General features: G+C 42.1%; 1 protein-coding gene across 1 annotated transcript; it reads right to left on the bottom strand.

Annotated features, from left to right (window-relative positions):
• Nucleotides 1-5,070: 5,070 nt before the first annotated feature.
• On the bottom strand, nt 5,071-12,513 carry PLK2 (polo like kinase 2). The gene is made up of 14 exons (XM_039709893.1): nt 12,199-12,513; nt 11,715-11,822; nt 11,442-11,558; nt 11,122-11,251; nt 10,754-10,841; nt 10,397-10,492; nt 9,973-10,171; nt 9,734-9,881; nt 9,214-9,311; nt 8,458-8,581; nt 7,978-8,218; nt 7,752-7,881; nt 7,553-7,663; nt 5,071-7,437 (listed from the first exon to the last, which is right to left on the bottom strand). The coding sequence occupies exons 1-14, from the start codon at nt 12,409-12,411 to the stop codon at nt 7,246-7,248; spliced, it is 1,995 nt and encodes a 664-aa protein (XP_039565827.1). The 5' UTR covers nt 12,412-12,513; the 3' UTR covers nt 5,071-7,245.
• Between the last annotated feature and the right edge of the window lie 1,086 nt (nt 12,514-13,599).

Genomic DNA, 13,599 nt, shown 5'->3' on the forward strand with positions numbered 1-13,599 from the left:
GCCAGATTTTATTTTTTCTATGATTTTGAATTTCTGCACTTGACTCATTCCCTGCTGTGTCTTGATTCCTGTTATTGTCTTTTCTCTGGTTACAACATTGAGTACTTCAGCTTTTACCATACCTGCTTTTACCACTGGCAGAGCATACTGGCCATCTTCTCTGACATCTCACATTCCAGCATCTTTGATGCAACTCAGTGGAGCTTACTCCCCTGCTCCAAAAATATGAACTCCCACTTAGTCCTCTTTTATTGTCATAATGAATCAATTATGATGGATCAAAAACCCTCTATGGCTTCTAATTGCTATTATTTTCTACCTCGAAGCCATTCCTTTCCCCTCATGAGGTTAGTAATGGACCTCTTCTGTGTGGCAAAGGTGAGTGACAGGGATGCTCCCCGCTGGAGGTTTTGCTGCTAGAGCTCCTGGGGCCTGCCCTGGCCCTGCCCGGGCCGGCTCCCACAGCCAGAGCCATCCTTGGGCAGCTCCCAGCCCGCTCCGGCCCTGCTGCGGCCCTGCTGCGGCCCTGCTGCGCCGGCTCCCACAGCCAGAGCCATCCTCGGGCAGCTCCCAGCCCGCTCCGGGCCTGCTGCGGCCCTGACTCGGCCCTGCTGCCTGCCGACCTGCCACACCTTGTCCGGCCGGCCGCCTCCTGCCTCACTGCCACCACTTCCTCCACGACATGTTTGCTCTGGGGGACAGTTCAAAATGGGGCCTCTGCCTCCCAAAATATCCTCTCCACTGGCTGCCCCAGCCAGCCCTCCCTCATGTTTCCATCCCAGGTCTCCCTGCCCTGATTCACAGCTCTCCAGCACCTTCTCTTACTCCTAGTCTTGTGAGCTCCCTCACTTTTTCCAGAACCCCACAGTAAACCCGTGTTCCTGCATACCCCTTGTGCCATGACTCACCCTCCCTACCTAACCTTCTAATTATTTGTAATTAACAATAACAAGAAGGAACTGACATTAAGTAGAGATGATCAGATGTGAGGATGAGTTCAGTGCAAATGCTTAGAGAGACAGAAACAGCATCATATACTACAGAATAATTCTATAATTGTTCTGTGTACATTCCTCTTTCCATAACCTGCCTGACACTGTCACGCTCCGTGTCCTTTTACAAGATATCTAACCTTCATTGGAAGCAGAGACCATCCACTTTCACTTCCACAAGTGCTCATTACTAACAGAGGTAAGGGCATCTGAAAATCAGACTAGCTTTTAACATTTTCTATGTAAAGCAACATCAAACGTAACTGTTGCAGCCTTTGCTAATACATACTACAAGGCATTTAAATTACTATGAGCTTGTCTCACCTGCCTTGAATTTCCCTGTACTAAAAAGTCCAGCCTTTCCTGTTCTTCCCGCTTATTGCACCTCTCATGCATCTTTCACTGCAGCTGTCCATGACTTAATGCAATGGTAGGCATGAGAAGCTGTCCTTGAGGATGATACACAAATTGCCTTTCTCTCATGCATCTTTCACTGCAGCATGACTTAATGCAATGGTAGGCATGAGAAGCTGTCCTTGAGGATGATACACAAATTGCCTTTTTTTCTTTCTATAGAGGATTAAGATGGTGTTGATGCCATAACTTTGCTTCCTTTCTTCCGCCCTCATTGACTTTCCTTGTCTGCCACAGTCTACCTTATAATGCATTATGCCTTCCATTTCTCCCATCAGAACCAGTAGTCTTAATCCAGATCCAGAATTCCACTACAAAAGCTTTGTTACTTTCATTCCTCCAGTGAAGGCTATTCCAAAGAAATAAAACTACATTAAAATTTATTGTTTATAGTAAATAAGGAACAAAAAAGTCTTCTAAGTTACTTTATGAGCATAAAATGTCATGTGTGTAGAACTTTCATGAGTTGTCAGAGTTTACTATTAATTTGATTCTAGTGCTTGTGTCTGTGAAACCCTTGAAGCATGACCAGGAGCAGGTGAGGTCTTCTGGAGTTAGCAGTAAGATTGAAAAAGTGACTTCAAAGCTTCTTTTATTCATGGTGTTAAGACCATTGCTGTTGTGGTCATTTGATGTGAAATACTGGGAAATGAATCCTTCAGAAGAAAGGTCCATGAGAATGGTGTCCTAGATGACCAGGTTCTAAAGTGTAATTGTGCTACTTTAGCACTTTGGAGCACTTTGTGTAGGAAGACCTAGTTGTGTGATAAGTTATCAGTCTCAAAGATCTCAAATCCAGGTAAACAATTTAAATGAGCTGGTATTTATTCTTCAGCATAGGGAATGTGGCAAATAAATGTCCTCCTCTGCCTAAAATTCTCAGTGTATGGAGAGATACCCATGCACCCAACCACTCGCTTTTGGATAATGCTTGGTTCACCTTTCTGTAACTTTTGAAACCATCAGCAGAAAATGGGCAGTCATTTTCATGATTATTCAATATGTGTAAGGATGGGAGTGTGTGGATTAGTCTTCATTTCTAGCCTGCCACAGAAAATATCTGCCTACAAACTGCCCAAATGCTGGGTGAGTTCATTCAGGTCTTTACTCAGAATCCTTAGTGGAAGTAACTGTAAAATATGTTATTGCTTTTTTGCCTATGATGAAAAAGGGTTTAGTAACTCTTTACCTGGGCCACTTGGTACTAATAATGCCTCTTGTCAATTTTATGTACTTTTATGTTTGTGTCATGAGGCTTAAGGAATTTATTTTGATAGTAAGCAGGAATGGGCATTAAAAATGTCAATCAGCCTTACAACTGTTCAGATCATATAAACTTGCTATGGACAACAGAAAATGTGGTGGTTTTCATCCATGATTTCAAGTCGAGAAGAAAAACGCAATGGTTTCAAGTGTAGCCAGTAAAAGAGAATCTTTCAAATCAGCTCTGTTCCCATACCTAAGCTAATTTACATGCATAAATGCCAGAGGCCAAATTTTTACTTTCTATTACCCTAATTTCCAAACACCATGAGGATCCATGATATTTGTTTCCAAATATGTATATTTAAATGGCTATTTAAATGGATTTAAATTAATTTTTATGTCCTAGTCAAACATTGTGGCAATTCTGCCACAACTGATGTTCATCAGGCATAAAAAATTATAAAAACAGACCAAATAAAAAAAAGCAATGGCTCATGCCATACATTATTCTGATTGATTCCTTCGGTATGCATCTGGTTGGGGGTTCATAAATACCTATAAAAAAACCTATATTTTTTTGAAAATTTACATTTAGAATCCATTTAATCAGGTACAAAATTACCAGTTATTGGTGGGTGTTGGAACCCAGGACATCCCTCTGGGTGCCCTGGATGGCTCAAAATCCTGGCAGGGGCTCAGAGACCCTGGCAGGAAGCCAAAGACACTTGGGAATTTGATCTCAACCCATGGAGTAAATTAACAAATTAATATGAAGAATTAGAAGTCACAAAAGTTTAAGTAGCATAATAGTAATTGTCACAGGGTGAAAGGTGGAATTTTGAAGAATTTTACTATGGGGGTCTAGGGGACAAGATGGAGGAATTTGGGCATTGTCCTGCCCTTCTTCCTTCTTCTTCCTAGCCTCCATCTTCTTGGTGATGCTGGCACTTTGGAATTGGTTTAGAGTAGAAAGTCACTGTCTAACATAGGTGATAGGTATTGGAACATGACTGTAAATATCGAATATGTAGTTTGTAGTATAAAAGACAACACCAGCCCCATGGGTGGGCAGCGTGCCTCGGACTGACCTGTAGAACAGATCTCGGCAGGCCAGACAGAAAATGTTTTAGATAAGAAATAATAAACAGCTTTGAGAATGTGAGCTGAAGAGTTCTGACTTCTTCTTCGACAGCTAGGTTGGGGAAAAGAGACTTTTAATACATCTCAGGGTCAGCTTGACCAAATGGGATCCCAAGAGGTGGGCAGCAGGATCATCCACTGATATGACTATTTTCATAAGTAATGAAATAGCTTTAAAGTAACAGATTATTCTTCTAGGTTCCTAAACAACCTGGAGAATATTGAAAACTTTATTCAATATTGCAAAGCAGCATACACTGAAACTGTTTTCCTTTTTCTCATGTGTATCACATATAGGAACTTAATGAAATGGAATAATTTCAGAAAAGGATTACAGAATGCCCTAGAATACTTGAGTTACTAGTGGCATTAGTGGGTAATGCATTTTTTCATGCTGAAGCATGACCGGTTTGAATAATTTTCTTGACTTGTTTGCTATCAGCAGATTAGTGCACTCAGTCATACAAGTATGTATGTATATTTGCAAAAATATATTTTCAAACTTCATAAAGATGTTTTAATAAGAGTACAAAATATTTTTTTCCTTGTCAAGGTTATTTCATCATGTCCTGCATTCACACCTGACAAACCTTTGTGCTTCCACCTAATCTTTTAATCCTCACATTTCCTTTCAAGTAGGTATACTCTCAAACTAGATTTTATGCTGTTTTCTCTTGGTTTCAATATAATAGAACAGTTGCTGGACCAGCATAAAATGCAGACCACATCTTTCAAGAGAAGGTAAGACATTTGTGATACAGAAGATATGGACAAGCGCCTTTCTAATATTTATCTTCCTGCATGCAGAATTACAAGAGGGACCTATGTGCTTAAGGAAAGAAGGACAAGTAGTGCACTACAGTATCTTATTTAAGGCAGGACCCTGAGAAAGAATTTCAGAACCTTTGCTCCTGATGCAAGTTCTTATACCAAGAACTTTAAAATGGCTTTCCATGTTTGGGCTCAGAGACTAGGACAAAGGTAGCCTGAAAAGCGTATTTCTCCTTAAACTGATCTAAACATCTTTCTTGTTTTGCAATATTAAAATAAAAAGTGAGGTAAGGATACAGAGCAGAAGCTCCACTAAGCAGAAAGATACATAAGGATTTAGCAACCACTGAGCATAAACACTGCATACAAATAGCTGATTCACTTAATTTAGTGAGGTTTCAACCATCCACAAAACAACCAGCATCCTGGAGTCTTTACATACATTTTTAAATATTCTACATTAAAAGCTGATTTATTTGCTTACATGAGCCTGAATTATAGCCATACAAACATGATTTTGGTACACAAAGAAATCATAGCAGCTGAATAAAGGTTTGCACTTTCTTTAGCACATAAAAGTTGAACAAAAAGTGGTTTTTCCATGTGAAGTACTATAGCTCTAGTAAATTTTGTTTTTGAAATGCATGCAAACTGTATGTTTACTGTATGTTTAATGTCATAAACAAAAAGGGAGATTTTACTTTGTAAGGGAAAAGAACACAACAGTAGCTGTATGTGTGCAACAGAATTAGGTAAGTCATGGCCTCTCAGGAATAAAATCAGCCATTATCCCTTGAAGAAAGTAGACAGCTGGGAAGCTGAATTCTGCTCACTATAGCAAGTATATATTTAACTTCACTGAACTGCCTAGAGTTACATTAATGAATCCATCTGAAGAACTCAATTGGGTCTTCCTGTCTAGACTTGAGAAGTAAATAAATATTACCTAATGCATGGTATTCAATACAACAAACCCCATCACAGTTATATACACTTGTTGCAAGATGAAGCAAGCCAGTGATAAGCACTCTACTCACTATTTCACATTGACATCTGTACTTTGTTTAGTCTGCATTTTATTACACTGCCTGTTCCTTACATTCAGCTGCTGTGATTGATACGCTGACAGCAATTGATGTAGTTCAGAAAAGGCCTCATTCAGTTATAGGAACAATAGGTCAAGTAAGCAATTAATTGCTTGTTGCTGCATCAGAACAGTTACTTGAAGACAGCTATATGTTTATACAGGTCTAGGTGCTATGCAATATCTAAGAGAAATAAGCCCAGCCACAAGTCAGACAATTTCCACCTGCCTAGAGTCCATGATTTCTCCATAATTGCACCTATTTGCATGTTTTTAACTAACAAATGGCACTGCCTTGTTTTGGAAAGCCATTAGTCACACAAGTGGATGTTTAGAAGCAGTGAGATTGCAGAAACCAGCAGGCCATCCCTATGTTGGTCTCAGAAAACTTAAGTGTTAACTTTGTGCTTACTCTACCCACAAGTGTCACTAAGTGACCACAAGTGTTCCTAAGACAAATTCTGATTTATGGTATACACTAAGTCTCCCTTTAATTTTTTCATTCTTTTGATTTGACTATTCTGGAGTAATCATTTGACCAAAGGTAGAAAGACAAAGCTCAGTAGAGGCAAAGTGAGAGGTGATAAGTGATTCTGCTGTTGAGGTATCAGGATTCTCAGGCCCTTGATAAGAGCAATGCTTTTCGCAGCAAGCAAAGGAGAAGTTACACAGCTCCTCTTATCCTTCAGTTTCCAACATACTACCCAGAAGAAAGAGTTCTTTTCAGTCAGTGGTAAACATCAGTTTTAAGATGTAGTATCTTGAAGAGATCCATAGTTTTGGTTTAAGCTCTTAGGACAATAAGTGTCAAGGCCTACATCATTATCTGTAAGCTCCATCAGCAGTTATTTTAGGTTTGCAGCTATAATTAACAATAGCCATATTGGTATTCGTGACTGCAAGCGGGCATAGACATAGACAAACCTGCCTACCCTTCATATCCAGACCTGTAGCAGACTTTTTAAAAATAGCATACAGAAAAGTAAATCTGTGAGATTTTTTTTTTAACGCAAAGTAAAGCATGCTCAATTATACTGGAGAAAGAGTAGAGAATGACGCCTCAGGTTTCCATTCTTTATTGCCAACAGATTTATATTCAAAATGCCAAGGTCCAAAAAAAGAAAAAAGTAATAAATACTTCACTTTAGGCTGTAATAAATTAAAAAAAAATTAACAAGGAATGCACTTTGCCAGCCACAAGTGTGGGTATTTTTGAAAAATAAGGAAAAAAACAGTATGGCCATAGTTCACAGTTAAGCAACCAGAAGCTGCTTGTTACAATTATCCCCAACAACGGAGCTCTCCCTTCCCTCCCTTTCCAGATGTGTATTCACAGTTTAACTCCATCAGAGACGCTCTCTTACAGAGCAAACAGACACACTCTGCTCCGAGTTCAAGTGAAATTATATCTTTAACACACATGAAGCAAGGAAAACTATGATCCGAAGAACTCCTTGTCACAACATTTTACTCCAACAAGTAGGTTTAGGCTTCTAATAGATGTGTGCCCAGCACACTTGGACAGTCCAGTTTTCGTACCACCACACATCCATCATCAACATACTAGTTGCTCCACCATCTCCACTGTAGATTCACAGTGAGCAAGAGAGTCCATTTAGTTTAACAGAGTCAATTCCTTCAGTTACATCGCTGCAGCAGCATGTTCAGAGCATATTCCATTCTGTGTTTTAGTTCCAATGAACATCCCGAAACCAGAAGAGTTGTCAGACGAAACGTTGTGGATATCCTGTCTTCATTTATGTAGGTAAGGAGATATTCCTCACTCTGATTGCAAATTATGACTTTCGTGTGATCATGGTAGAAGTTCACCTGCAAAAGAGAAGTAAGTTGCTGTTTGTCTCCTTTCAGTTTCTCAGATTTACCTAGTTTTATTGCAATAAAGTATTTTAAGACATTTTCTCTGGTGAAAAAGAGAGACACTTACTTGAAACGTGCCATCATTGAAGAGCATCATTAATGCTTTGTCGGATTTGAGCCACTGTAAGAGGTAAAGCCTGGGCCTGCGTACATCTGTTAGGCTGGGCAAGTCTCCACCCTAGGAAAGGGAACAGACTATGTTAAGCACTCAATTTACATTTAGTGTATTTTTTTACAGCTCAGGACCCTGAAGGTGCTGAACTTACATCCATAAGGTTCTCCTCCATATAGTGAGAGAAATACTTCAGTACAGTTACTTGGCTAATGAACTGTTCAGGGGCCTCTGTGGCTGGGAAGACAGAGCACTGGCCTAGCTCAGCATAGTAATGCACTGTTCTGAAAGAGGAAAAAAATAAGGTGGTTAGTGATGACAAACAAGTATTCCATGTTTAAACTGCTTTAGTGAATTGTTTGCTTTGTAATGATTCTTACTTTTTGTCTGGCAGAAGGCTCATATGTGCCCCATTGTTGAAGAGGACACCAACAGTGTGATCTGACAGCTGGTACCCAAAGCCGTACTTGTTGGAGTAGTCCACCCATTTTGTAACCCACTGGAAGGAGGCTGTAAGCTGTTCTTTGGGATTGCTGTCTGCTTCTGGCATATTCTCCAGACATCCCCTCAATACTCTTGCAACTGTATCAGCAACACTTCCCATAGTACTGTCTTCCAAACCTGAAAAGAAAGGATTATCAGACTGACAAGAGCACATAGACAGATTTTCAGTCTAAAATTTGAGTTACATAGATTAAGAAATCTAGCCTTAATGACTTTCTAGTTTAATTTTTTCAAAATTATTGGCTTTTGAAACATCAAAAATAAGAGTATAAAAGTGGATGTTTGCTTCAAGCTTTTAAGATATGAGGAAAATAAAATGGGATTCAGACTTAGACATCACATTTTGCTGCACTTACATTCACTGCTACTGCTGCAGCTTCCCAAAGTTCCTCTGACTATCATCCGAATGGAGTCTCCAATCTGTTTAGTTTCTGGCAATGCTCCCGGCTTCACCACTGTTGTGATAAGAGGCTGAATCTCCTAGAAGAGATGTCAGACATGTAAACATCAAACATAACACAAGTCAAGGCTTATACACAAGTTTTGCATGGCTCTCCTGTTTCTCAACAGACGATAAACTCTAGGGAAATTGGTATTCATGTGCAAAGATTACAAAGGAGCTGCTGCTAGACTTAGCTTAGAGCAGCACTCCAGGTCTTTCCATTCTTTAGATCTTCAATTTGCATCTCACAGGCTATTAATCAGTTTTCTGTTCTCTTGCCCTAGCAAGGGAGCAGCTGTGTGCAGGTCTGAACACCAAATAGTGAAAGACAGATTTCAGCAATGTATTCTTTTAAGAAGCCCTAGTTAATCATGAACTGAAGCCCTGTATTTGGAATATTGAGAAATAGCACCTGGCAGACAAGTCAACGCACAGGTAACAATGGAGTCTAGGCAGATACTATAATTACTCAAAAGCCAAAATTTATAGTCTCCCTACAAAGGCTACCATACCTTTGTGATGCTTGTTTAAGCCTTCTTAAAGCAGCTCTGCTAATCATTTAAGCTTGATTATGCTGTGTACAGCCCCAGTCCTGATATCCAAGTCAAATATAATTTAATTATAGCTACTCCACCCAACGTTACTAGATTTGAACTGCACTTGCATATACCTCATCTGTCTTGTGTTTGGGGGCCTGCTGGGTTATCGATGTCTTCTTCAAATCATGTCTGAGCTTGTAGATTTCTTCATCTTCTTTAGCTAGCTTGTCTGCAACACAGGAAAAAAATATTTAACTCTGAATCTGGAAATGCTATTCAGTTATAGAAAGCATAACAAGCTAGCTGCAGAAAACATATTGTCTCTCTCTAGCAGCTTTTTCTAAGCCTGCCATAGTCTCCGAGAAAAATGATGCCATTATACACAAATCACTCCAAGAGACTAAATTTCAATAGACTTTACAAACTAACAGAGAACAAATATAGATATGGATGCTGTTAAGAAGCATTCATGTACATAAACTGGCATAGGTGGGCAGGCTACCGTCTATACTTAACAAGAAAAAAGTCAAAACCAAAGCAGGAAAGCTCTGAGACACAGATAAAAATGTTCTGCTGCTATCTCACAGATGTACATGAATATGAAACTGATGTAATAGAAACAAGTGGACTGTATCTAGACTTCAAACTTACTATGTGTGTCCAAGTATCTGGCCTTATCCTTTTTTCCCCCAAAGAGAGCAGCAGCTGCTTTTTTGAAGAAATTCTTAGCAGGACTTGACAAATGGAAATCAGGGACAGTGTGACAACAGCTTGCAGAAAGTCTATCAGGTGTAAAGCCCTGTGGAAATACAACACAACATTTTTAGACCACAGAGTGCATTTTTGTGTGGATTTTGTTCTTTATAACACTAACAGCAGGCAGTACAAACCTGTAAGAAGAATTCATGTCGAATTATTTCATCTAAACTGGGTCGATCTTCAGGGTTTTTTGACAACATGCTAGCTATTAAGTGTTTTGCAGGTGCCAACAGAGACGAAGGCAGGCTGTATCTTGCTTCCCTTATACATCTGTATGTTTCTTTAAGATTTGTAGTCTCAAACGGGGGTCTTCCCAACAGCATAGTATACCTGTTTAAAGGCAAAGGAAAAACAGTTTTATTTTACACACCCACCATACTTGTGTCGACAGATACAAAAAAAGATTTTGTCTACCTCCCAACATGAAGAATTTCTGCACTGAACTACACATGTATAAAAGTCTGTAAATGGATGCAGCACTGTGTCCCCTTTGAACTCTCAAAAGCCTAAGCCAGTGGTAGATATCACACATTTCAAAGGCAGGAAAGTACTTACATTACACAGCCTAAGGCCCATATATCAGATTCACAGCCATGCCCTTGTTTGTTGAGGACTTCTGGGGAGAGGTAATTTGGTGTGCCACATATTGTTCTGAAAAACCAAAGAACACAGAGCTGGTTAATACTTCAAACAGAAAGGGGAAGGAGCTTTTTTCATAGGGCAGGTTTTCTTCTCAAGTTCAGACATCTAAAGAGGAGCTGTAGGAACTTTAATAGCATAGATTTTTTTTTTTCATTTTACTTCATGATACAGGAGGGGGAGTAACTAGCTTTTGCTATGGAACATGCATTCTCATTTTCATATAAATTTAGTTTCATTTACTACTAGACTACATATTTTTGATGCTCCTACCTCCTCCTGTGCTCCAGTGGTTCCAGCCTAGCTGCCAAGCCAAAGTCACCAAGCTTCAGTTCCATGTTCTCATTGATAAAGAAGTTACCTGGCAGACAAAGAAATTCCAGTAAGTCCATCTCTGGCAAGGTAGGACGGCATTTACCACAGGTGCTGAGTCATACTTTGTTCAGAGCCAGAAGCTAGGCAAGATTTTTTTTTTTTAATTAAGAATGCTTAATGTCATCCCTTAAGCACCATGAGTTTCCACTGCAAAGATAGTCTAAGCTGATTCTATTAAACAATCTATCACCATACAAGGATAAAGTGGTACAATGCTGACACAGCTGGAGAAGTATATTTAGAAGTTGGCAGTCTGGAGAACTTACCTAGTTTAAGATCCCTGTGTAAGATTTCCTGTTCATGAAGATACTTTAGCCCTGACACAATTTGCCTGAGGTAGTATCGTACTTCTGGTTCTGTCAATACCTTCCTTGCTTTTAAGATGTGAGCCATTGACTGCAGAGGAAAAACAAAGGCAGAAATGTCACTGACAATTCATGCGCAAGATTCACCTGAAGCAAAAGTAAATGAGTACACAGAGAAACAACAACTAAAGCCATGAAAAGTAAGTTTTACACATCACACATTTAAGTTAATTGCAGTTTCCAGGCAAGTAAATATTGGATTTCTCCCAGTTGATACTCACCCTTCTACTGCAGTATTCCAGAAGAATGTAAATATTCTCTCTATCTTCAAAGTAGTGGTAAAACTGCACAACATGCCTATGATTAAGCATTCTGTGCAGCTCAATCTCTTTATCAATCTGTAAAGACAAGATGGGGGAAAGAAGAAAAGGGTTGTTAGCCTTACTTCCACAAGGCTGAGCATACAGCTCTATCAGAACCATTTCAGGAAAAACGGTAGGCAATCCAGCACACAAGGAGTTCGAGAAAAAAAAAAATCATTCATGCACACATACCTTCTCCCTTTGATGAGGTTTTGCTACTCTGCTGTGAGGAATGATTTTCGCAGCATAAACTTTATTTGTTGTCAAATCTGTCATCTCGTAACACTTAGCAAATCCACCCTAGAAAGACATAGGAGAAAAAGGCAATTAGAGCAGGTATAAATGCAGTCCCGCACTTAGTCATTCACCAGCTCATGTATTAGTCAAGAAGCGCAACTTCCTTAGCAAAGGGCAATTTTCTAAGGACAGGTCCTGGGTTCATGGTCTGTTGGAAGGCTCGCGCTCCCCGCATGCAACATCCAAGTCTTTCCCGCGGGCTCGCCCCAGCCGAAGGCACGATTCCGGGGCAGTAAGGGCGCTCGCACCCACAGCTCGTGGGCGGCAGCGCAGCGCACTCCGCTCTCCGCGGGAGCGCAGCCGCCCAGCCGAGAAGGGCGGCGAGCCGGGCACGCCGGCCGTCGCCTCGGGAGGGCACGGGGCCCGCCGCGGCCATTACCTTTCCGAGCACCTTGCCGCGGCAGTAACGCTTCCCCGTCGTGGGGTCGGTTATAATCCGGGAGACCTCGGCTGCGGGGTGGCCGTGCTGGTGCTGCGGCTCCTCCGCCTTCTTCCTGCGCGACTCGCCGCCGGCCGCTCTGCCTGCCGCCGCCTCGCAGCCCTTGGCACCGCCGCCGCCCGGCGGGTGGGCGATAGTCCGTAGGAGCTCCATCACCGCACCCCTCCGGCTCCGTCCTGCCTGCCCTCCTCGGTCCCGCTCCACCTGACCGACCCTTCCTGCCCGCTCTGCTCTGCTCACGACCCCGGGCAGCTCCGCGGCTCGCCCTTTATGAAGCGGGCGGCGGCTCCTCCCCAGGCTGCGGGGCGGTCCCCGCCCGGACTGCGCTCCGCCCGCCCGGCTCGGCCCGGCCCCGCCCCGCCCCGGCGGGGCCCGAGGAGAGCTGAGCAGCGCCGGGCTGCCCTGTTCTGCCCTCTCTTGCCGGGCTGCCCTGTTCTGCACTCCCTTGCCCAGCTTTGTGGCGGTAGCAGAGCGGAGCGGCGGGGAGAACAGGCTCTTTGTCCCCCGACAGCGGGGGAGGCTGCTCTGGCCGCTGCCGTCCCGTGTGGGAGCCCTTTGAAGAGAGCTTCAGCGCAAGAGGTGTTTTTCTCGCTGAAGGATTGCTGTGTGCGGGCAGTGGGGGTTGGTGATGGGCGATCCGAGCTGTAGGAGCAGCCCCGTAACGCGTGCCTGTTGCCGCACGTGAGGAAGAGGAGGAGTGCGTCCCGCCTGTGCCACAGCAGCTCCAGCACAGCAGAGAGACAGGGCCAGCAGGGAGCTGAGGCACGTGGGCTCGCTCAGGTGGTACAAATCACTGGCATGAATGCCCCACTGCCGAGGGGCTATCGTGTCCCTCCCTTGTAAGGAGAGCTCATGCCTAGGGACACCCCCACAGCTGTCTAACACAGTCAGCCGTAAAATCTTTTCATAAGCAGTAAATAAATCAAGTTGGAAGGCACCTGAAGGCAATAGTAGTATTGAGCCTCTGTACAGACAATTGCTAGAAAGTGAAGTGTGGTCTGGGAGAAAAATACTGAAATGTGAAACAGTTTTGCCTTTCTCCTTTTTGAAGAAGCAAAAATGCCAAAATTCATAATTTTCTTAGTGTGTTACACTTTCTGAAGCAGTATTTTGGCAGACAAAATACTTCTATCTGCTTTTGTTGCTGGTAAAAATCAAAGACCAGCTGATTTACTAAGAATGACTCTCAGAGCATGTAACTGTAAGTTATTTCAGTGTCAATCCCTTAAAATCTCTCATTTCACATTTTAAAATAACAGAACCGTCTTATTTTAGAGTGTCAACAACAGGATGCATGCCTTAACAGAACACACAAAGTCCCCCCAGCCAAAACGAGCAAGA

This window comes from Passer montanus, unplaced genomic scaffold (genome assembly GCF_014805655.1).
Source record: "Passer montanus isolate IOZ18808 unplaced genomic scaffold, ASM1480565v1 scaffold22, whole genome shotgun sequence".
In the NCBI taxonomy this organism is placed as follows: Eukaryota; Metazoa; Chordata; class Aves; order Passeriformes; family Passeridae; genus Passer; species Passer montanus.

Coding starts and splice junctions, on each gene's coding strand:
- PLK2 (XM_039709893.1), bottom strand. CDS start 12,411: ATGGAGCTCCTACGGACTATCGCCCACCCGCCGGGCGGCGGCGGTGCC. Junction 10,172..10,396: donor TGGGCCTTAGGCTGTGTAAT/GTAAGTACTTTC, acceptor GCCTTTAAACAG/GTATACTATGCTGTTGGGAA. Junction 7,882..7,977: donor AGCCTTCTGCCAGACAAAAA/GTAAGAATCATT, acceptor TTCCTCTTTCAG/AACAGTGCATTACTATGCTG.